At 40.2% G+C, this 24,698-nt stretch overlaps 2 protein-coding genes across 5 annotated transcripts in view; one reads left to right on the forward strand and one right to left on the reverse strand.

Annotated features, from left to right (window-relative positions):
• Positions 1-2,167, forward strand: part of LOC135221282 (BAI1-associated protein 3-like) — a 464,894-nt gene extending 462,727 nt beyond the window's left edge. Inside the window, exon 29 of the mRNA XM_064259094.1 lies at positions 524-2,167. Within this exon, the coding sequence (XP_064115164.1) occupies positions 524-615 (92 nt within the window). The 3' untranslated portion in view covers positions 616-2,167. The remainder of the gene's footprint in view (positions 1-523) is intronic.
• The window catches only part of LOC135220927 (uncharacterized), a 241,443-nt gene that overhangs the window by 63,456 nt on the left and 153,289 nt on the right, over positions 1-24,698 (reverse strand). The window lies entirely within an intron of this gene.

Below are 24,698 nucleotides of genomic sequence, written 5' to 3' on the forward strand. Positions count from 1 at the left end.
TCAGTGAGTGTGGGATACTTTGCCACTTAACCCCAATCTCCACCTGTTAACCACATTGTTACCACGTTTCAACCAGTTTTAGCTCAAGCTGAAAGATAGATACTCCAGTATGAAAGTTGACGGTTAATACTCCTACAGGAAAAAGTAACAGATATATACTGTACAATTCTTGTTGCTTTGATAAAAGTTAAGTGGAAGCTGGAAGACTAAAGAAGTAATAGAAAAAATGATGGTCAGACAAGGTCAAAGTAGTTGAAAATTGTAATGCACATCAAGCATCCAACATCAATTTTCAGGGTCACCAATTATAGTACTACTTAAGCAGGATTTATTTTAATAGTAATCATCTTTAGATTGACTGCTTGTCTGGTAAATTTAACTAAAAGGTAAGCATCTACTTCTAATTCCCAAATTTCTCAAAGCTGGCTACTAATCAGATTTCAGAATATGCTTGTGGCTTATTTTATTATTGTAATGTTCTAGTTTAGCAGATAATTTTTAAACAAAGGGTGGTTTCTTTCAGATAATATCATGCTAAAGGTCCTGGAAACAAGAACCAACGACAAGATGGCCATGGAATTTGTCAAGAAACAAAAAGAAAGAATAGCCTCCTAGGATTTCAGTAAACCTCCCCTTTTGTGTGTGAGTGTGTATGTGCATACTGTATGTGTATTCTATACATCTACTTGAGCTCCTCTTGAGCTTTTATTTTTATATAAGACTTAATATGTTTATTAACTTCTCACGAGACATTTATGTGAAAATTTAATTGTATGTGACAGGACCACGAAGTTTTACCTGATTTGTCATCAATGACATAAGTGGCTTACATGCACTGGTTTGTTGTTTGGTAAGTGGATAGAAAAATAGTTTTATTAATTTAGTTTCAGGATGTTTTTATAGTAATATATTGCATTTCCGTGAAAGAAATGCAAATATAACCTCCTGAATACTACAGTGTATTTTCATGATACAAGTATATATGTATTATATTTTATATAATTTGAAAATTGACTGCATGGTAATGAACACACTTGTACATTTAAATTATAAAAAGTAGTGTAATATAATTCATATTAAAAATTGTCTGTTAAAATTTCCAAATTCTAAAACTTATTGTGAAATCATACACTATGAAGCAAAATCTAAAAATTTTAAAAATAATATAACCTTTTCTGTTTCACATTCTCAGCATCTCTCATATTGGTATGAAGCTCTTTTTCCATAATGAAACATTGTGCTCTTAACAAGATTGTTTCACCCACAGATATAAACTTGTCTATTGAAGGCATCCCTTTAAATATACAAAATGAAATCCCAAAGCTTTTCCAAAAGGACATCAAAGATTAAAAAATAATAATGAAGCACCTGCTTGTCTATAATAGAAGAAAACTTATCTACATTATACAGTAATCACAGAATGGCTTTTCTCCTTTATTACTCAGTGTTATTTGTTCAATTATGTACAAGGAGGTTTTTACAGAGTAGATATACAAAATGTCATAGAATGCTTTGTAAATCCTGTAAGGCTTCAGAGTGCCTCTTAGAGGATCTCTCATATCAAGTGGCATGATGATAAGTTATAAAAACAGTAAGACCAGTCCACAAGATTATTTTGTTTGAGATCTGACTTTTTTTATACTCCAATGCATAATTCAGATGTTCCTGAAAAAGAGTTTGTTCACCGTCTCTGCTGAGGGTTTCATAGGACATTGGGAAAACGTGGACTGATATAGACCATAGTCCATTAAATTAACTGAAGCTCATATATCTATAAAAATTGGGATCTCCAAATCTCCCAATGTCCCTTGTACTAACGGCCTCAGTTTTGGGGTGTCTCCCACAAGACCAATGGCATATACAAGTCATCCGTGGCCTTTTTTGTTGATCTGGTTTCCAAAAATTTCACCAATCTCTTGGTCCCTTTGAGTGACCTGCTTGAGGAGCCTTTGCATTTAAACTTCCAGAGTTCTGAGGTGGGGGTCTTGCATCCCTGTGCTTCTGAGACAGACAAGATCACCAAAAATTATCTGAACTTTTGCATCCTCCACAGTATTTTACTCTGCATTGTTTCTTGGTGTGCCCTTGCTTATTACAATTGAAACTACACAACTGTTGCCCTGGATCCACAGATCCCCTATTATATCCCACTTTGGCACACAATAGAAGGGGGGGGGGGGGGAACTTAAATCCATTTGTGTTAATTTCCTTGGAACAGTCCCATTAACATATGTTATCAACTGTGGGACATTTTGACATGTGCCTCCAAACCTGAGAATAGATCAATTCCTCATCTGACATCAGTTTGATCTTTTCATCAAAGCTATCTACAATGACATCTGGGACGTCATGTAGAAGCCAAGAAAATTGCAACAATCTGCACAAGTTATCAAGGGAGATATTACCAATATGCTATGCTCAACCATGGTCTCCTGACCTTTCCTAATCTTGTAAAAACCTCTCGGAGTCTCAACCATATCCTTGTATTCTTCTGTCCCATAGGCTGTCCTCAGAAATGCTTGTAACTCAGTCCACAACCAGTACATTTTGTGTGCTGAAAGCTACAGCAGCGATGTACTAAGTCCCCTTTATTGAAATCCAATCAAGCTTTTGCCTCTGAATGCCTCTGCATAATTTTTAATTCCCTTGGCATTTAAAAAATTATCAACTCCTTCAATAAAAATCTGTACTGGCTGAGAAAGAACACCTTCTATAATTCTTGGAAATGGCAAACTCCCGATGCAATTGTAATGACTTTATGAAGCAAAGTCTGATCATTATTGTTTCCTTCCACCATTTTGTCTAACTTACAGAAACCTTTGGTATTTAGGACTAGGCCAGATCTCAATATCATCAGAACACCAACAATTTTCCCCAAGTTTCACTCGCAAACCAACCACCACATTAAATATTCCCGAAATCAATGTTCCCTAAACTCTGCGGGGACAAAAACCAGCATAACAGCCTCACAGCTCAAGGTTATTCTCTCAGCTGATGGTTTGTGGGTCAGGAGGATAAGCAAAACTCAACTCATCTGAATGTTAGAGGTAATGAGAGATGGAACAGAGAGAAAATTAATGTACTGTATAAGGGAGGTAGCGAATGCTTCAGAAACCTTCCCCCTTTCTCCTCATTGCTATACAAACAATTTTTGCTTATAGCGCATAACCTGGCCATTCTTAGACCCTAAAAGCTAACTCGGGCAGAACTGACATTATCCACTCACGCTTTGTACTAGCCTAAAAAAAAAACCGACGGAGTGCATTTCTGACGTATATTCCCCCTAATGTGTATAATTAATTCCCAATAAAGTACATAAAAAACAACTTTATTAATCACAACATCCCATGTCCCTGCACTTCAGTTGCAATGCCTCCAACAATGCAAAAAAAACAAAAGAATTCACAGTCCCTTGAAAGCGAGAGAGAAACAAATAAAATTCAACACGCCAAAAATTCCTCTTCATTCATAGCATATCTGCTTTGATAATCCCTTAAAAACAACACACACACCCAGTTCCACTGCCCTTATATCTGACACTCAAGCAGGAAAAAAAAACTTTCAAGTCTTTGTTCTGTTAGGAGTTGCCAGTTTCACATTTTAAACCTCCAGAAGCAATTTTTTCAAGAAATGAATTCTTCCTTCCTTAATTATGCTTAATTTATGCCTAATTGCACCTTAATTGCTGCTAATTAAGCCTTTTACACTGCCACCACTATTACAAGGTCTTTTTATGGCTTTGTCTAAAAAGAAAACTTGGTAACTTGGCCCTTCTCACAGATGTCTGGCACCTACCTTAAGAAAACCTGCAACCGGCAGCTCTCCTACTATTTTCATTGTCATTAAATTTAGACTAAACCAAACTCCAAGATATAAAAAAAAGAGCCTTTATTTCCCGAAAAACTAAAATGATAAAAAAAGGAAAATGAATTGAAAACCCAAAACATGAAGTATAATCACTTCTAGCAAAACAATCATCTCAAATTAATGCCAAACACCACCTCCCAACAAGATGCATTAATTCAAATAATTATCTCGGAAAAGAGAGATAAAAGTGTCAGTCAATAAAGTTAAGAATTCCCATCTGTGTAGCGACATTAAGTCCACCTGAGGGAAAAGAAATCATAATTTTCAGAAAGCAAGTAAAAAATAGATGAGCAAAAAAATGGGAATAAATGGATGCATTCCTGTATACATAGAAGAAAAAATTGATTGACACTTGGAAGTTTTCCACTGAACAAAGTCTCCAAACAACACACCTGAAAAATGTCCAATTTCACTCAAACACTAAATAGTTTTTTCTTTTTACTTTTATAGGCGGATCTCCTGTGCCATCCGCACTGGCTTTCTTCACTGGTAATCACTAAAAGAGTCTGCTGTCTAATGCCCCAACTTTCTCAATCACTTTCGAAATATATTTCATTTTGCATGCACCCTGGTGGGCATACAAATGCACACACACGAGTCTTCTCACTGTCATGACTGCATTCTTTCGTGACGTAACAATCAAATTGCGCATGCGCGCTCTCGTCTCCTTGATGATCCATTTTACTTTGTTAGCATCTTCCAACCATTCCCCCAAAATATTCCCTGATCACCTGATGACATATCGAAATTCTTTCACAACGCACGGTCACTTGTTGAACATTCCAATCACTTCTCAAAGTCCATTCCTCTCTACATTAACATTCCTTACTACCCTCGTAAGGCAGATAATATAAACAGGAGTATCCTTTGGCACAAGCTATATCAGTTGTTACATCTTGATAAAAAGGTACAGTAGTTAATTGGTGGTGATAGGGAGAAAAAAGGAAGTACTATATCCTTCATACACCCAACCTTATCGCTCACTTTTTCTTCAGCCACCAAAAAGAGAATACTTGCCTACTCTTTTCCTGTGTGCTCGCATGGAGTTTTGGACGATGCTTACTACCCTTGTTACCTGCCTTTGCATTTATTTTTTCTTTTGGTCTTGTTAGTCTCAGTTACAAAGAAGAAAGATAATTAACCCCATGTGTGGGTACGTGGGCAACCATGCAATTGCTTCATGTCTCCTTTGTTGATAGATCCTGGTCCTCCCCAAAATGGCAAAAGTATAGTAAGAGGAGGAAGAAAAAAAGTACAATTTGCTGGTGTCTGTAGATAATACTTCCTTGGTGATGCCACTGAACCCTTCTGGCTCCTATCTTCCTCTGATTTTCATTCATCTTCCTACTGCTTGATATCTCTACCTTTTAAGGAAAGTTAGCTCCCCAAATATACAAAGCCATCCCCTTCATATCTTGTGATGTCAAGGAAGATAGTGCTCGGGGTTGTCATCTTTCAAGTACGTATTTGCAGAAAATATGGCCTAGTCTTAATATTCCAGACTGTCCATCCTTGTCTACATTTCTTGATTACCTGGCAGAAAAGAACAGGCCTTCTTTTTCTGATGTGGTCGCTACTGTTCCTTCAGTTGCCATGGCTACCTCATCTGCTACAAGGAAGGAAATCCTCTGATGTAGTAGTACTGCTGGTGGCTAACCCTCTGGCAGGTGTTTTGACTTCCCCCATCCCAGCCTTCCTCTTCATTGACTTCATCATCATCATCATCATCAATGTCTTCCAGCTCACTTTGTCCTCGTATTCATCCCCTAACGCTCTTCCTCTGAGTAGGAGGAAGAAGTGGAAGTCTAAGGCCTCATGTAAAGAAGTCCTTCGATCTCTTGCTCACCGCAGGAAAGAAGTGCTAGGTCACTGGTGACTCATACTAGTCATACCTATGGCATGTTCACTCAGACAAAAGGATTGCATATTGACTGTGCATGTGTGATCTCTAAACTATGCACGCTCTAGTAAAAGCACAGGTCTTCATCATGCTTTCCTTTTAGAGGTGTAGAGAGGAGCCAACACCCCTTCTCACTTGACACACAAGTGCTTTCCAGGTCTCCTTTGATCTCTCCCACCTGTTGTATGTGAGTTATACCATGCAAGTTTGAAACACAAAAGAGGCATACACCTTCTAGGTTTTCTCCAAGGTCTTATTCATCAGTTGTAACTGATTATAAAAAAAGAAGGGAGGCAGGATCAAGATCTGGACTCCATTTGAATGCCATACCTACTGGATCTTGTCTGACTGCTACAGTGAAAGGCTCATCTGGTTCAGGGCAAGATCAGGAATGAGAGAGGGAGCAAAAAACTGGTGTGACCTCACTTTGCCTCAAGAGATGTCTCAAAGCCCCTGCAGGCTGGAACAGCACTCACAAGGTTATTTCACTCACTTGAGAGTTTAATAGCCTTCATGAGGTGACTTTGGCTTCATACTTGCCGTAAGTCTTGTCTACAGAACTTTTATCAGGGAATGCTGTGGTCACAGTTAGCTCATGGTGTTTTGAAAGTGAATGCCCAGACCATGGTTTGGGGAGTTCCTTTGCCTCCAGCAGACCTAACAAACACCTTACCCTGTTGATCTTGTGCAAGCAGAGGTACCACACACCAAGGGATGCGAAAACATAGGGTTAAATGCGTTAGTCTGTGACAGACAAACTACCTACCCCTGGAGAGATTCCATCTAAAGGGGTTCTCTTTTAATGCAGTGGAATCCATATTTCTGGCATCTCTTCAAGCTGTCTCATGGCTAGATCTGTGGGGGAGCACCTTAACAGACTGTGCTGTGACAGTTCAAGCAAGAGCAACGTTAAAAAGTTGGCCAGTATCCCGAGATAGGGTCCTTACCTTCCTGGCACACAAGGTCACCAAACCAGAAGGCAAACTGGTCCTCCATGGGAGAAAAGGATTTTCTCTCTGTGCTCCATACAGGTCCTCAAAATAGTAGCCTCTTGGTGAGGAACAGTTGGGCATCCCTCTACTCTTTCCTGTAAGGCAAGACAGCAGTTCAGCCAATTAGTGGGGATCCCTGAAACTCCATCTAGGACAGTGAAGAAGAGTATTCTTTGAAAGACAAAACAAAAAGCCCAATCTTCTCCCTCTTCCAAGAAAGGCAGAAAGCCTCTCAGCCATTTTGCCACCCTTCCTCAGGTCCATTTAGGAAAGGATGAAAAGGCCTCAAAAGAATATGTTCTACAGACTCATTTCAAAATGGGAAAATCCCCACTCATTTAGATTCCATCAAAGAGGGTGACTGTGCTTTTGACAGACTTACAGGATGTGTACCTTAAGAACTCATTCATCAGGACGCTTTGAAGTACCTTTTCTTTATCTGCAACAAGATGGTCTTGCATTTCAAGATCTTATGCTTCGGACTGGGAAAAGCTCATGAGTTTAGGTACGTATTCATACTGGTCATGGCTTGGAGCCATTAAAAGAGTATTCAGCTTCTGCAATACCTGGATGAATACTAGTTAGTCCTCGCTTCCTCCAGGGAATGCCTCATATAGGACAGACTGTCTGCTGGCCTTTTGTCTTTAGTTAGGAATCGGGATTAATTGGCAGAAATCTGATCTCAATTCCAAACAACAAAGAAAGTATCTGTGTATGCTCATGGATTCATTACCAGTAAGAACCTTCCTGGTGGATTCTCATTTAATCAGTCTCAGTAAGGTAGTGATGCAGTTTCTGCTGTCCTGACAGGAACAATCACCTTGGCTGTGGCAGGTGGTCATGGGTATCTGCCATCACTGGAGAAGCTGATGCCTCACAAGCAAAGTCATCTTCAGTCCCTCCTGTGACAATTGAAGCAACACTGGTCAGCTCTACAAGATCCCCTTTCTCAACATTATCACTGGGTTGGGAAGTTAGGGATGATCAGTCATAATGGTTAGTTGACAGAAACTTCTGAAAAGGGAGTTCCACTGATCTACCCGCCTCCCTCCACAAATGCTTCTGTTTATGGAAGCTCCAAGAAGAGGTAGGGAGCAGACCTGAGAGGCAAGTTCATTTCAGTTTGTCAGTTTTGTGGATGAGGGATACCATTCATCTGTACATCAATGCTGCAGAAATGTATGAAGCTTAGTCAGTGTTTCAAGCATTTCAAGAACAAATGAAGAGGCACTTAGTGGCAACATCTAGGGATAGTGTCTTGGACTTGCTAGCTGGTGTTGCAGATACATAAGCGGGTAGTTTCCCAGTCAGGTGATGAGAACTTAACAGTCCCTAACTCCCAAGAAGAGGCGAGATTATTTGAGAAATAGGATTCTACTGTGACTGAATAGAAAATTTTCCTTCCTCTGTTCCCCATTCCCAGACCCATACACACCAATGAAGAATACCTTCCAACATCCCTGGGAGAATATGGATGTATACACATTCCTGCCTTACAAACTTCCTCCTCCTCAGGATGATCAATGTTGTGTTTGTCACCCTGGGTCTTCAGGTAACTCGGGCAGCACCATGTTGGCATGCACTGAATGGTGCAGCGCCATGTTGGCCCTACAAGGCAGTGAGAGAGATGTTTGAGTACCTCCATCGTTTCTCCACAAGCATGTACAATGGAAAGTGGGTTATCTGTGATTGGTGTTGTAGATGGGGTCTCTCCAATTGGAATGTATGTTTAGCAGATTGCAGACTTCCTTATCTACCTTTGCCAAGAGAAGCACCTCTCAGTTTTTTTCAGTAAAAGTGCCAATACTCAGCCTTATCTTGTGTTTGCAAAGTGAAGAGGTTGAATCTTTCCACCTAAACCGAAGAGATTGATCTCTCTACCTTGGTAGAATTATATTAGTATCCACGTGTTGGAGAAACCTCAAGTAGTCTTGTCCCTGTTGTGAGTGCCAGCCTTCAGATGGGGATGGCTTACTAGTCTCCCCTTTGAGCCTCTGTCACATTCCTCAGTTTATCTCCAGTAAGATCACAGACCTCCTTATCTGCCACTGAGAAAAGCTCATCTCTGTTTTTGCAGTAAAAGGGTATTGCTCAGCCATATATCATGCTTGCAAACTGAAGAGGTTGGTGGAATTATCTATGTTTATGATAAAATACAATCAGTCTTGGCCCCCTCGAAAGCTCTAGGCCCCAAAGTGGGATGTCTCACATGTGTTACGCAGCCTTACTAGAACCCTCTTCAATCCTCTATTGCATTCTTATGTTTCTCTTAGCTTTGGCCTTGGCTAAGAGGGTAGGGGAGTTATATAGCCCCCCCCCATCTTGTTTGGTCCTCAGAGGGATGGCTCTCTCTTCTCTCTCTCTCTCTCTCTCTCTCTCTCTCTCTCTCTCTCTCTCGTCTCTCTCCTCCTCATCTCTCTCTCTCTCTCTCTCTTCTCTCTCTCTCCTCTCTCTCTCAGAGAGAATTCACTCCTTGAAGCTAGAGTGTATGACACTTTGCATTAGTACTACAGGTATATACATGATAGGGTGTGTCCAAAAACACCCTGTCTTTCTGACATGAGGCTATCAAGCAGGGCTATGACTCCTCTCCAGAGGAGCCTAACCTTCCTTCTCAGCTGAAAGCATATGAAGTCAATGACCATGGACCTGTCAACTCGATCTTTCAGAACTCAGACCAACTCTGTAATTCAAGTAATGAGGGCAGGTATCTGGTGTAAACAGTCTAGGAAGCAATTACATTATACCCGAGGGATGTCAACCACAAGTCCTTGGATTTTCTCCTCCTTGGGACCTGTGGTGGCTGCTTAACAAGCTGTGTAGTCTCCTAAGTACCAAACACACACTTAATATTTCATCCAAGTACCTAAGTGTGGTAAAAGATTGAGTTGTGAATATTGAGTGAACTCTCCTTCCATCCTTTTCTCTGAAAGCCATGTCCAGGCTGAAGTACACACTAGAATCAAATTAGATGCAGATGAGAGCACAGTGAGAGACACTTCTAATGTAAGAATGCATCACCCTCTGTCCTTTCTATTCAAACAAATGGGAGGGGAGAGAAGAAGTGTTTTCTGGTTTCATTATTGGTAATAGCCAGAATAAATTTTGCCTACAGACTTAAACTCATATGGGAAATTTCATGGTTCTCCAGTTCCTTCTCGTTTCAGGGTTCTCTTACCCATGGATCTACTGCTCTGGTCAACCATTTCACTAATCTAGTAGGAGGTTACAGGAGTCATGATATGCCCTGCTTGTTACAGGATTAATGACATCCCTGCTCACACACAACCGAGAACATAGCAACTACTGGTTGAATCCACATCAAAACATCTACAAAGACCACCCCTCCTAAAGGGCAAGTCTTCTGTGTGAAAGATGATGGTTGTATCTCCATAAGAACAAATAAATTTTAAAAGTAGCCGTATTTTTCTTAGGTATAAAAATCAAGCCTCACCTCTGGTTTGTATACCTAGAAAAAATATAAATCACTTTTAAAAAATTTATTTTACCATTAATGCCATAAAACACTGTCAATGTGCAGAGGCTGGATCATGTATGCTATCAATATAATCCTACCATGTGTTAACTCCAGTTTTATTTATTATTACTAGATTTTTCATTCTTAAAGTCTGCCTTTTATTCATCATAATGGATTTTACCCAAACCACAAAATCATTTACAGCAAATATTATATTTACTCTGTGGTCAGGGCAGGTCCACCTATGGTTATTTTATTCCAAATGCATTTGATGAAATTTTTTTAAAAAGCTGTGTAACATACTAGTATATAGTTGAACAGCTGATGTATACAGTCCTTTATCCTCTAACCTAGTTAGATGGTAGTTCTTTTCTGATAAGCACCTTAAAAAGCAGACACACCTCGAGTTTCGACTGTTATCAGGTGTCACTTCAAAGCCTTTATGAAAGACCTGTGGAGATTAACATTTGGGAGCCAGAAATACAATTATAACCAACACTGAAAAAAGATGCAATGGCAGGCTTTGATAAAAGATAAGTTACAACAAATTTTCATGCTATTCACATCAGATGTAACTTTACTAAACCTGAAAGCACAAATGATAAAAACATATCTTAACAGTATTTTAGATATAAAATGCTCTTTCAGTAACTTAAATTTTTATTAAAATCTAGGTTTATTATGTATAAAATTTCTTTTGTGATATATTACTCAAAGAGCAATATGTTAAATAGCCTTAACACCAGAGATTTAGTAATTAATTTTAAAAATGAACTTTGGGCTTATTAAAATACATCAATTCTACAACTACATTAAATATGTGTAGATGTGAACATGAATTTTATTGTGAATGTGTTATAAATTTCAAAAAGTAACAAAGATCTTGTCTCATTATTTTATAATTACAATGCATGTGAATGACTAGCTTTGCAAGTAAAAGCAATGCTAAGAAATTTAGTATATACGTAAGAAAATTTGTCTATAAAGCCAAGCACTGGTTACTTACTGCCACGCAGCACTAAAGTGAAAAAGTAAACTGGAGTAGTTGGACAGCAAGATGGAAAAAAGGAAGCAAGAATGGAAATGAAATAAGAATCTCCAAATGATGGATGCGAGGCCAAAGGAATGCAGCAAACAATTTCAGTAAACCCTACAATGCACCATGTGAGGTGTACTGACAACACTATGCCCCTACAGGGACAGCTATCCTAACATGAATTCTTAAAAGTCAACACTAAAATGAAAAATATTGAAAAGTAAAAGGAAATGAGAGCAGCACTTCAGAATAACCTGAATTTGTTTTTCACTTTGGTTTCATATGTCCCATACTTTTATTAATAAATAGTAGTACTCCTATTTCTTGATGTGAAAAAACAATCTCAAAAAGAACAAAATAAATCCTAAAATGCTTTCTCTTTTCCTTAAATCAAATTTTGGCAAAAATTACTTTAGTAAATTTTATCTTGCTTCTCTAACTTATAAGTTTTTAAAAGAGTAGAAGACAAAACATTTTATAGGAAATTTGTTGGATCTAAAGGAGAACAACATACATATATCACTAGGTAGACACTGTCATAAAGAGAAACAAATGGTCACACATGAGAGGAATATGATAATGGATTGTAAAGGAAAGCCTAAATACCAGAAGATCAAATATTTTACAACTATGAAAAAATACTCGATTCTACACGAGGGTTACAATTTACATACACCACACAGCAGTAAAAGAAAATAGATCATTTTGTAGCAGCAGGGTAAGACATTTGAATATCTCTTATGCAAGTCTGAAACAATTTAAATAACCAAATCCTGATAGATGAAACACTGTAGTTTCAATATCCAAATCAGAAGGCAAGGGTGCATAGAAAAATGTAGTAAAACTATTTAGGTACACGGATTTTAAAAGGTTTTCCATCAAAAATGCTCTTTAATTTTAAAGGAAAAAGAATGAAAAAAACGTGCTGCTTGACAAGGAAAAAACAGCAGCAGTCACACTTAACAGTTATAGAATAAGTATAAGGAATCATTGCCATAACTATTCACAAAGGTAGCAAGAGATTACAGGAGGACATTAATGAATTGGAAAAATGAACAATGAAGAGTTTTGAAGAACACCACCACAAACGGTGAAAGGAACTGGCGTTGGGCCTTTACAAGATGTAAAGTCATAAATGGAAAGTTTGGTTAGTAGTGATGTAACATTGATATCAAAGCAAAAGGTGCCTCACTGAGCAACAGATGTCACCCTGAAACAGTAAGGCAGTAAACAATGCCAGTTGTCCAAATGGAGAGATTAAAAGGTTAAGATAAATTTTAACAACTTTTATAACTGCAACAATGAAGGAGATACACAGCAGTTAGGAGGACAGCAGCAGTCATTCCTCAATTAAAGTCCTGTCAAATGAATATTTGTAATATCAGTAGAGAAGGAACTAATGTACTACAAAACTTCCTGATCTACAGAATACAACCTGGACTAGATGCTTTGATGGACTTCAAGATCAGTACATTGCATATAATATACCAGCAGAAAATAAATGTGTGGACAAGAGTTGGAATGAGATAAGATGCACTGGCAGGTTTACAAGTCACCAAGTGGTCAGTATTTTGATGCTGAAAATTAAATTTCTTTCAGCACAACAATTAATGCACAGTATATTTTTTATTAGTTACTGAATCATTTAGCTGGACAATTGTCAACACAACAATCAATGTACAGTATATCATCATTGCTGTTATTAAATAATTTACCTGGACAACTAGATTAATATTCAGAACTGAGGTAAAGGTTTATAGAAAAATTGGAAACAAAATTACAAAAATTGGACAGTCAAGAAGAGCCCATGGAAATGGAATAAAAGTAAAAGAAGGGTATATATCTTCATATACTAGATGCATATGCAATACGTATAAAACTATAGGCAATATAAAACTAATTTTTATAACTAACATTCATATCTGAGACATCCTGCATAATCATCGATTAAATAAAATTTAAACCTGTGTTTGGTAATTCTGAACAGTAAAACGTTATATATTCTTGCATTGTAACTTTTATTTTTAATGATTTGTTGTTATTAAATATAATACTCTATAATTTATTTGTATTTACTAGGCATTATGATTTCCATTAATTTGGTCAAAACTAGAAATGATATCCTTCCAATATTTTACATACCGTATTATTGTACGTACTGAAAAAAAAGTTTCCTTGAAGGATATCTAACTACAAGTACTCTTTGATTTTTATTCGGTGCATAAGAGTGATTCTAATCTACTGAATTTACAGAAATTAAACAATTAACAGATACATATTTTCATACCTTCAATTAGTTATGACTTAACTAGATGAGAATGCTTGAAGAGTATTTCAGTACAGTATGTACATTGATCTTTCACTGTGTTACCCATCAGATTTTCTGATATAAAGTATGAGAGGATTAGAAAGGAAATAACTGTTCTCTGATAAAAGAAAACAAAACAAACACTCCTTGTGTACTAAAAGTTCTTTCCGTGTCTTGAGACCAAGTTGCACTGCCCTGACTTTACTTTCATATGCTGCTTTGTCTCTTTGCATCTCACTCTCAGGTTATTTTTATTCCATTTTGAACCCACAGTAAATCATCCTCCGAGTCAACCCGCCAAGATTGTTGAGATGGGACTCCATAGTCAGGATAATCTGTTTTATAATCTAAAAATACCAAGATGGGTGAAAATGCTCTCACAGAATTACTACTTATGTCATGTGGAAGTCTAATATTACCTTTTTCATATTTATGTTGGCATATTCATCCACACTGCTCCTTAAATCTTTTTATTCTAATAATATTCTTTTTGCCCTTAAGACATTCATGAAATACTTCTTGAATGACTGGTCTCAATACACATAATAATGAAATTTACACCACTAATTGCATGGTCATGCTGCTTAAGAAGTGGAAATAGTACAGGCTATATTACAAAAAAGTATTTCATTAGTCAATAAAAAGTATTCATAAAAACTTTGAGCAAAACACATTTTTTCTTTTTCTAGAAATAGTGCACACATTTTTAAAAGAAATCTTACACAAGAAAGTTGAATATTTCCTGTCCCCAAAAAATTATTACAATGTAATATCCTTCTTTGGAGCAAGCCAATACTGTAGAGTAGTACTTTAATACTGGGTAATATTCAGCATGTGTTCTTCTTAAATAAATTAACTGAAGCTTTATGGAAAAACTTCACATTCTTCACTGAGCACTTGCTGTATGAAAGTTCTTAAAAATATGATTTTAACCTTAAAGATTTAAATTACCTAAATTTCACTATTGCTATGACTTTCCCTAGAGCAATGTAAAATTTAAGTAGTTTGATGCTTGGGCTGGAAAAGCCTAGAAGGAACTGATAAAGAGTAACAGGCAGAAAGACATGCAGCAGAATGGTTCCTGTTAAGAAACTTTAGTATCGACTATAGTTTTCCATGCAAGGCACACTGTAAGCAATACCCCAGTGACCTCACATAGTTAGCAATGGAAGATTCTTATATGTGTAGTGTTGAATACTAAAATGGGAAAAGGACATTCATGTGTGATAAAGAGACAATATAAAATCATCATGAGCCACAGCTAATTACATATAGATCTCATTTGTATTTTATCATGATTTTGATGGGTAAATATTTAATAATGTCATCCTGACTCTTGATAATGAAGCCTGATTTTTGTTTGGGTTTGATATTTTAGCATAGGTAATTCCTATAAAGGAACAGGTTACTAGCATAGTATTTCCTGTAAAGGAATAATTTACTTGCATATCTTGCATCACAAATTTCTATTCTTGTAAAGTATTAACATTATCTTGTTAATATTATAGAGGAATTTGATGTTAACATTATATGTTGAAATCTATAAGATTTTGAATTACAGTATTTACATTTATTGTAAATTGCAGTATGTCTAACTAGAAAGAACCTAGTACATTACAGTATATCAAAACCTCTATTCCTTATAGTGTCGTTCCAACACTACTTTCTCTGAAGTGTTCAACTAAGTGACTAAAACTTTAGAGTAGTTATTTAAAAGCAAATGAAAGACTGTAGATATTTGCATCATAGATATGACAGTATCTCATTTTCATCTTTATAACAATGGCAGTGGTTCTTAGGAGTTTTATTACTACTTTCTGTTGATACTACTGCCACTTTGATAAGTAGAACTTGGTGACTCATATTCTCTGTGATCTTAAACTATCATCATTGACTTCTTATACTCTACCTTTACTGATGGAAAATGCCAGATCAAGAAATTGTGGTAAATGTGTGAATTACCTGCTCATTGTGTTCACAGAGTGACTGTAATCTCAAGGTAATGAAAAATATATCCCTGTATGCGAAACCATTTTTATCACTTCATTCAAGCACTCAAGTTGCTGAACTTTTGAGTATCTTTGTAACAGAGTACTATTTGGATATGGGTACTGTACTGTGATGTGTGGGAATTCCAAAGTGTTGCTCAACTGATTTATGTAATTCTAATCCATCAAGTATTGACTGAGTTTACAAGTCCAATGTTCAGCATGTATCATTCCTGTAACACTCATATCCAGATACTAGTAAATGTACACCTGCAACCTCTTTTTAGCCATTCACCATTGTTCATAAGTTCATCAGATTTTAATTCGTAAATTTCCAGCAAAGTCCTCTCCCCATATATACCTACATGACACATATAATACCTGAATTATAAAAACACCAAGAAAAAAATTATCAGAATGGTATACACCGTACACTTTTAAATGAGAAATTCTTCGTGAATCCACCAGCAAAAGCGTGACAACAAAGTAAAGATAATCTAGTATACAGATAAACTATGTGTATGAAATGCTACATTTTATGAAGTGCATCATTATATACTAGGTGATGGTAGTTAAAACTTTGAAAGTTAAGCAGGACAGTTATATACAAAAGTTAAAAAGACAGTGCCAAAAAGGTAATGATGAACCATTTACAGCTAGTTGATTTGTGATCTTTGGTCATTACAGAAGTTCAAGAATCCACTGCTAAATATGTAAATATTATTCAGGACATTCAACTTACCAGTACATTAAGATTGAATATTTTTTTTTTACACTCACAATTTGGAAACTGAAATCCTAAACCACAGTATTCTGAAGCTCTTTCTCCTTTTTTGTAAAAGCAAATCGTGCTAATCCAAGGCCTTTAAACTTATTCTTTAAAAAATGTATGATCAATATAAATATACGTACCTTAATTTTAAAATGCAATATCAACCAAATTTTTCAAAAATATATTTCCAACTTCATTTGTTAATATGAAAGAAATAGGACATCCACAAATGTGCCATTACTGGACTTAAGTTTCATGTCTATATGTAACCTATATAAAGACAGTGCCTATATGTACAGTAATTCTTCAAGTCACTGAATAAAAATATGCAATCAAAATAATGAATAAACTATTGAATGACCAGTACATATGTACAGTAGATGCTAATTGTGCACAAAATCGCGAGATTACATACACGTACTATTTAAGGGATTTTGACGTAAGGAAAAATCTATTTCTGGGCGATTGGCTCGTGTCGCCAGCGAAATATCCTTTAATCTATTATTTCTAGGGTAAATGTACTAACACATACCAGAGAATAAATAAAATAAAGAAAAAGGTCAGTATAACTGACTCGCTCACCCTCCAAGAGGGTGTCGGTATGAACACTTAGGCGAGTGAGACCACTACCACGAGCCAAATACCAATAGAAATCTCCCACAACAAAAACCCTCCATTGAGGGAGAGCCAACACCCACAGAGTGAGCAGCTCTTAGTTAATACTACTACTCCATCCCACGCTGCCGACTGCTGCGCCTCTAGTGGCCATCCTGAAGTTAGCAGACAATCTTGGGCGAAGGGATGGGTAGGGTGGGATTTCGCTGGCGACACGAGCCAATCGCCCAGAAATAGATTTTTCCTTACGTCAAAAAAATCCCTTTTCTGGGCTCAGCTCGTGTCGCTGCGCGAAATCGTACCAGAGAAATAGCACAAGATTGTAACAAAAGAAATAAAATAAAACAGAATAGGTCTCAAATAAAAAAATAAAGTAAATATAAAAAAAAGAGTATAATTGCTAAAAAGATACAAATACACAGTGATACAAAATAGAAAATATGCTTAAATTACCCTTAATTCTAAACATGTTTCTTATCATAAGGTAATTACATATGTACAGAGGTAAATTGGGCTTACATGTAACAAAATAGTATCTGTGTAAAGGCATGTATCAAAATATAACAGCAATTATAAAAGACCAAATTAAACAACAATGATAATATGTAAGGGAATGCATATGACTTAATATACAAAACCCGTAACCATTATAATTGAGATGTATCCCCTAGCATAAAAATAAGGGGGTAACATCCATGAGATCAAAATCCATAATCATCTGTGAGTGTCCCTAGCAAAAAAAATAAGGGGCACCCACTACATCATCATCAAAGCAGCTAAGACACCAGGTGAATGTAAATGAACACGGTAGGAATAGACGAACTGTTGGGTGAAGCAGGTAGAAAGGAGGACTGAATCTTCTACTACAAATTAACTAGAATCAGGGGAAACTATGTTTCCGCTGCTACTGCTGAAAATTTCAGAGCTTCCAAGGACTTAAGGTAATGACGTTTGAACACTGTCGGCGATTTCCATCCGGTATACTTTTTCAACTCATCGAAGTTCATGTGTTGGAAATAATTAATTGAGGTGGCTACTGCCCTGACATCATGTGCTTTCGGGAAGGAGTCAGGATTGGCTTGCTTAATAAAGTACAGGATTTGTTGCCTGATGCCTTTAATGGATAAAGTTCCACCTTTTTCCCTCCTAAAGAGGGGACCCGAAGAGGATAAGGAGGTCCTGGACAGAAAGGCTCGTAAGGTTGTAACTGGGCAAAGAGATACATCTTGTGGAAGGGGTAGTACCTTCCAAGGTTCCCACCTCATCAAAGGATCTTCATTCTTTGCTAAAAAGCTACGTTCCGGAGAAAGTAGTACTTCCCCTGTGGAAGGAATTGAATATGATCCGGTCTCTGGATAAAGCCGACAGTTCTTAAATTCTTGCTCCTGAAGCTAAGCTTAATAAAAACAGGGTTTTCCTTAAGAGCATTATAAACGAGCATGTGTCATTATCGGTTTCTGAAGCCAGTTTTAGAACATCGTTTAAGAACCATGAAACTGACGTAGGCCTTACAGAAGGTCTAAGTCTAGCACATGCCTTAGGAATAGACGAGAAGTAGGAATCCGTCAAGTCTATGTTGAACCCAAATTGAAATATCTTTTTCAAGGCTGATTTGTTTGTCGTAATCGTGCTAGCTGCTAAACCTTTTTCAAATAAGGATCTGAAAAAGGATATAGCTGAATTAACTGTCATGATTCTAATATCAGATTCTCTCAGGAAGATTGCTAACTTTTTGACAGCAGCATCATATTGTCTCAAAGTTGAATCCCTTTTATCGGATTCCAAGAAGAGAATATTCTGAGGGTCATATTCGCATCTCTTTTTGCCGCAAACTTCATGAAATCCATAAAGTTAGGGTTTTGAGAATCCCTGAGGAAGCGAACACAGTCTTCGTTTGTACTGACTGGGAGAGCCTGGGATTGGGGATCCGAAGAGGACGAAGGCCCAGCTCCAGAATTAGGGGATACCAATTGCTCTTCGGCCAGTCTGGGGCTACTAGAGCCACTTGACCCTTGAACGTCCTGAGTTTGTTTAACACTTTCATGAGAAGATTCACTGGAGGAAAGACATAAATCTTCTTCCAGTTGTTCCAGTCCAGAGCCAGGGCGTCCGTGGCATAGGCCAGAGGGTCCAGGTTGGGGGCTATGTAACAGGGGAGCTTGTGATTCGCTTGGGATGCGAAGAGATCCACCTGTAGCCCTGGGACTCTTTGAAGGATCCATTGGAACGAACTGTTGTCCAGAGACCATTCCGACTCTAGGGGTACTGATCGGGATAACGCATCTGCTATGACGTTTCTCACTCCAGCTATGTGAGTGGAGGAGAGATGCCAACTGAACTTGTCTGCCAGGGAGAAGATGGCTACCATCACATGATTTAGATGACGTGACTTGGAGCCTCCTCTGTTTATACAATGTACTACCACTGCGCTGTCCAGAACTAGCTTTATGTGGGAGACTTTGGTGGGCGCAACCTTTTTAGAGTCAAGAACACTGCCATTGCCTCCAGTACGTTTATATGGAACTGACTGAACTGAGGTGACCAAGTTCCTTGAACCTTTTGGACCTGGGAATACCCTCCCCAACCGCTTAAGGACGCGTCTGTGTGGATGGTAATCCCTGGTGGAGGGAACTGAAGGGGTACTGACACTGACAAATTCTTGACTTTCGCCCACGGCTGAAGTCGATTCTTTAGAATCAGAGGGACTGAGGATAGTTTGTCCCTGGACCTGACATTTGCTCGTGAGCGCCAGATTCTGGTTAGGTCTTTCAGTTTGGCTTTCATTAAGACGTTTGTCACTGATGCAAACTGGAGAGAACCCAGGATCCTCTCCTGAGCTCTCCTTGACGCCAGTTTGTGACTTAGAAATTGCTTGACTGACTTCGCTATTTCTTTCCTTTTGGTTGATGGAATCGACAGAGTATGGGAGGATAGATTCCATTGAATGCCCAGCCACTGAAAGTCTGACTCTGGAGTGAGTCTTGACTTGGTCCTGTTTATCTTGAAGCCTAGATATTCCAGGAACTGAATCACTTCAGTGTGGCTTTGTTGCATTCTTCGACTGTTGGCGCCCAGATCAACCAATCGTCGAGATACGCTACTACCATAATCCCTTGTGATCTGAGTTGTTGCACTACCACTTCCGCTAGTTTCGTGAACACCCTGGGTGCCACGTTGAGTCCGAAGGGAACTACCTTGAAGGAGAATGTCTGGTCTCCTATCTTGAAACCCAGATATGGACGGAAGTGTCTTGCAATAGGGATATGATAGTAGGCGTCTGTAAGATCGATAGAGGTGGTGACGGCCCCACGGGGAAGTAGGGTCCGCACCTGTGAGATCGTGAGCATCTTGAACTTGTCGCAGCGGATGGCTAAGTTTAAGCGGGACAAGTCTAAGATTACTCTTCTTTTTTGTGAGCCTTTCTTTGGCACGCTGAACAAGCGACCTTGAAATTTTAACCTCTTGACTCTCACTATAGCTCCTTTCTGAAGGAGGTCCTCTGCGTACTCTGTCAATTCCTTGGAAGGAAGTTGACGGAAAGGTCTGGATGGAGGTGGGTTCGTCAACCAGCTCCAACCCAGGCCTTTTGACACTATGCTCTGAGCCCATTCGCTGAAGTTCCACCGGTGGCGAAAGTGGAACAGCCTCCCTCCTACCTGAAGTTCTTCATTGGTTCTGGTAACCGCCTCGGCCTCCTCTGAAGTGCTTTCCCCTGTTAAAGGGGCCTCCCGATCCTCTCCCACGAAAGGAACGCTTACCTCTGCCTCCCTTACCCGAGCGGTCATACTTCTGTGAAGCTTGACTCTCGAAGGCTTGATTGTAAGCTGGAGAGATGGCGTAAGAGGTGGAGGGCTGAGGTTGAGGGGATATCACATAAATTGGCTGTGATTGAGCCTTAGAGGTGGAAGGTTGGGCTGTTTGCACTAAGGGCACCGCTGGAACTTGCTGAGGAAAGCGTGACTGCTTCTTCTGGTAAGGATGGAAGCGCCTAGGTTTCCCCCGACCCTTACCCTTAGGTGTTAGGTCTTGTCTCCTCTTAGCTGTAAGGCCCCAACGGTCCTTAAGGCTCTGGTTCAGCCTCGTAGCCTCTGACTGAACTTCCTTCACCATAGCTTCTGGAAGAGATCTGCTCCCCAGATGTTAGACCGAGAGCAACCTATTCGGTTCATGTCGAATGGTTGCCTCTTGTAGGACATGCTTCCGACAATTCGTTCTAGCAGTGGCAAACTCAAACATATCCGACTGTACCGTTTGAGTCAGTGCTTTGGTCATGAGCTTAAAAAGCGGTTCTGAGCCATAAGCTATGGTTGCTACCTCGGACATAGCCATAGAGTTAATTGATCTGGCTAGTCGCGATTTTGCGTCAAATTCAGCCTGAATAAGGCTATCTGGGAGCCTGGGTAGCTTTTCACCAAACTGCTCCATAGCACAGTCCGGTTTGAGTTTGCCAGCTGAGAAGGTGTTTGGCAAGTCCTCCCACAATTCTCCGGCTGAGGGGAGCAACGGAGATGTGGGATCTGCTTCCTTCAATTGAGGCATGGGGTCCCCCTTCTGGGCCGCTGGGATGGTAGACCTCGCGATCTTTTGTCAGGAACGGGAGCGGGGTACTCTCATCCATTGTGAAAATGGTAAAGGGACTCTTGAAAGGTTGTATCCTGGTATTGGAACAATCCATGTCCTCTAAACATCTGAGCCATTCTCTCTGAGCCTGGTCTCGTGAATAGAGGACTGTCTCCTTGGACCCTATCATCCCGAACCATGGCTGAGCATGCTGAATAAGCCTTGCGTAGCCTATGAACGGAGGCTGGAGGTCTACCGGGAAGAACTCGAAGTCCTCTATCCTTCGAGTTCCGAATTCCGGTATGGAAATGAGACCGTCTTGGAAGGGGGCGTATGACGCTACTCTCCATGGATTGTTCATCGAGAACGGAGGTAGCGAGTCATACGGAGGAAGCTGAGTTCCACTCGTATTGGAAAGTGAAGGAGAGGCTAGAGGGACTTCTCTCAGTCCGGCTATAATGGAGTCCTGGGAAGTAATCCTATCCGACAGACGAGAGATCATTTGCTCCATGCTACTCTTTAGGGACCCAACCAGGTCGCCCACCTGTTGCAACAGGCCAGCATTGGAGTCCAAGGCCGGAGCTGCTGCGGAGGTGGAGGGGTGGCTCTGAATCGGAACCAAGGGTAGCGGAACTGGTGACTCTGCCGGGGTACGAGATCTCTCTCTGGAGGATTTACTCCTCGAGGACTTAGAGCCGGAGCCAGAAGTTTTAGACTTGTCTGCTCCGGGATTCGCAGCCGGAGACTTACGTGAGGAGGATGACGCCGAAGTCGACTTCTTAGACGACGACGACGTCTTAGACAAGGATTTCACTGCTTGACCCTTGACCTTAGGTCTAACCGAAGCGTCAGGAGGAGTATATAATTCATCACCTGTAAACCCTTGGAAGGATGGAGAGGTTGCAGGAGTGAAGAAACAGTCACACCCAAGGGTGACCCTTGGGTGTCCACCCTACTTACCTCGACCAACAGGTCGTCTACACCTACCATAGGTTCTACGTTAATATCTAAAGTCGCGACGTCTGTGGAGATATCCTGGTCTTGATCAGTTAATGAGGCAGCCAGCTGTTGTTGGATGAAGGCGATAGTAGGGCCGCCTCTACTGGGTCGACGTATCCTGTCGCCTTGCCTCCGGGGAAGATTAACAGCGCCAACCGCTTCTCCAAGATGTAAGGCATACCCTTGGCGGCGTTCTTCCCAAAACCGCCGACCCAGGCCCGCAGGGTTGCCAGTGCGGTATCCTTCACTGCCGGCGCCTGGAAGAGAGGGCGTAGTTAGATTTAAGAATCACGTAATCTAAAACTTAAATATAACTTAAACTTAGATGCCTTAAGTTAAAGTGAATGATGAAAACTTAAGCACTAAAACAGAAGCGGAGCAGCTACCGGAGATGGAATACTCACCCCTTCTAAAAGCTGGCTCACCAGATCGTAACATATGGTACACGTCTCATGGTACCAGACCTGGATGTCCCTGTGCAGAGTCGCGCATGGAGCATGGGACCGGCAAACTTCGTGTCCACATGGGTCCTGAAGTGTGGCGGCGCATCCCGGATGCTCACAGTGGTGGCCTGTAAGTGGGAAGACACATGAGTATCTTAAAGAATAACACTTACAGGCTAAAGGACAGAGAACTCCGTTGCATGCCGGAGCTCGGAAAAAATTTGAGCATAACCCTCCCCTGCCCCGCCTGAATAGGCTATCATCCCGGAGAATCCGGTAAAACATGTAGGGGAGGGGGGAAAAGGTTTAAGGTACTTAAGATAAACTTATAGTTAATCTAATAACTCTTAAACCTAAAACTCAAACGAACCGGAGCAAGTCCAGTGCGTAGCGGAGTGAAGTAACTCAGCAATACGGTACGGTTAGCAGGGACCCACTGTATGTTCCGGTCCACCCTACTGGGTGGACAAACAAATTCCCGCTGGATGCCAGGACTCCGATCATGAAAGGAGACCTAGCAAGGTCGGGAAGAGCGAGGAGACATACAGGCTCGAGCGAACCGGAGCGACAAGGAAGCAACGGATGGGGGGAAAGGCCAGTACCCCCCATCACATCACCACCGGGCCGGACCGAGAAGCCGGAGAGGTCGCGTCCAGTCTGGGTCTGTCCCGTCTCCCTGGCCCCTCCGCCTGGGGGGAGAGAGGGAGGCATGCTCGGGTATGAGGAGCGAGCGTGGGCAGACTGCCCCACCCTCCCCCGACTCTATGGAAGAGCGGGAGGAGGGGGGAAGGGGACTGGGCAGGCGTCTGGCTGTCTCGTGATCGCGTAGTGACCACGAGACGGTAAGGCTAAAATGAGACAACTAAACCTAGACCAACAACTGATCAGAGAGATGCTATCGGGAAGCAACTGAACTGAAAAGCGGTAGCATAGAGACCCACTGGGCCAAAACCGACTGATCAGAGAGATGCTATAGGGAAGCAACCGAACTGATGAGCGGTAGCATAGGCTCAAGGAGCCAGGACCTAGGCTAAGCCAGACGCCCAACTAACCTAACCATCACAAAATACATGGTATAATAAAATAAAATAAAAGAAAGAAAACAATAAAGTAGGAGAAAAAATCCAGGAGTGTACGACTAACCCGAAGGAAAGTCTACCACTCAAGCTAGTCAGAGGCCGATACTAAGAGCCGGGACTAGGGTGGAAAGAAAAAGAAGCCTACATAAGGTAAAAGACATGCATGCATGACAAACCTGAGTACGTTTACCCTAAGTAAAAACGGATAATAAATATAGCGTACATAGAGAATGGGATGTTCTAGGTATGGGAGACCGAGAACGAACCCACCACGCGGCAGAACCATGCTGCCATGCTTCCGACCCCGAGTACGTATTTATACCTAAAAAACGGCAAATACTGACCGAGGGCCGGAAAAAACCAACTAACCATAAATACTGAGTACTTAACTTAGCTGCTGCAATAGCTGCACGCTCCATCATAGATAAATCCAACGAAAGGGCACAAAAAACACAGAGAGAAAAATATCACGTCTGCTCGTGAGGTGCTAACTGAAAAGGATGGCCACTAGAGGCGCAGCAGTCGGCAGCGTGGGATGGAGTAGTAGTAGTACGAGCTGCTCACTCTGTGGGTTGGCTCTCCTCATGGAGGGTTTTTGTTGTGGGAGATTTCTATTGGTATTTGGCTCGTGGTAGTGGTCTCACTCGCCTAGTGTTCATAC

This window comes from Macrobrachium nipponense, chromosome 2, assembly GCF_015104395.2.
Source record: "Macrobrachium nipponense isolate FS-2020 chromosome 2, ASM1510439v2, whole genome shotgun sequence".
NCBI lineage: Eukaryota > Metazoa > Arthropoda > Malacostraca > Decapoda > Palaemonidae > Macrobrachium > Macrobrachium nipponense.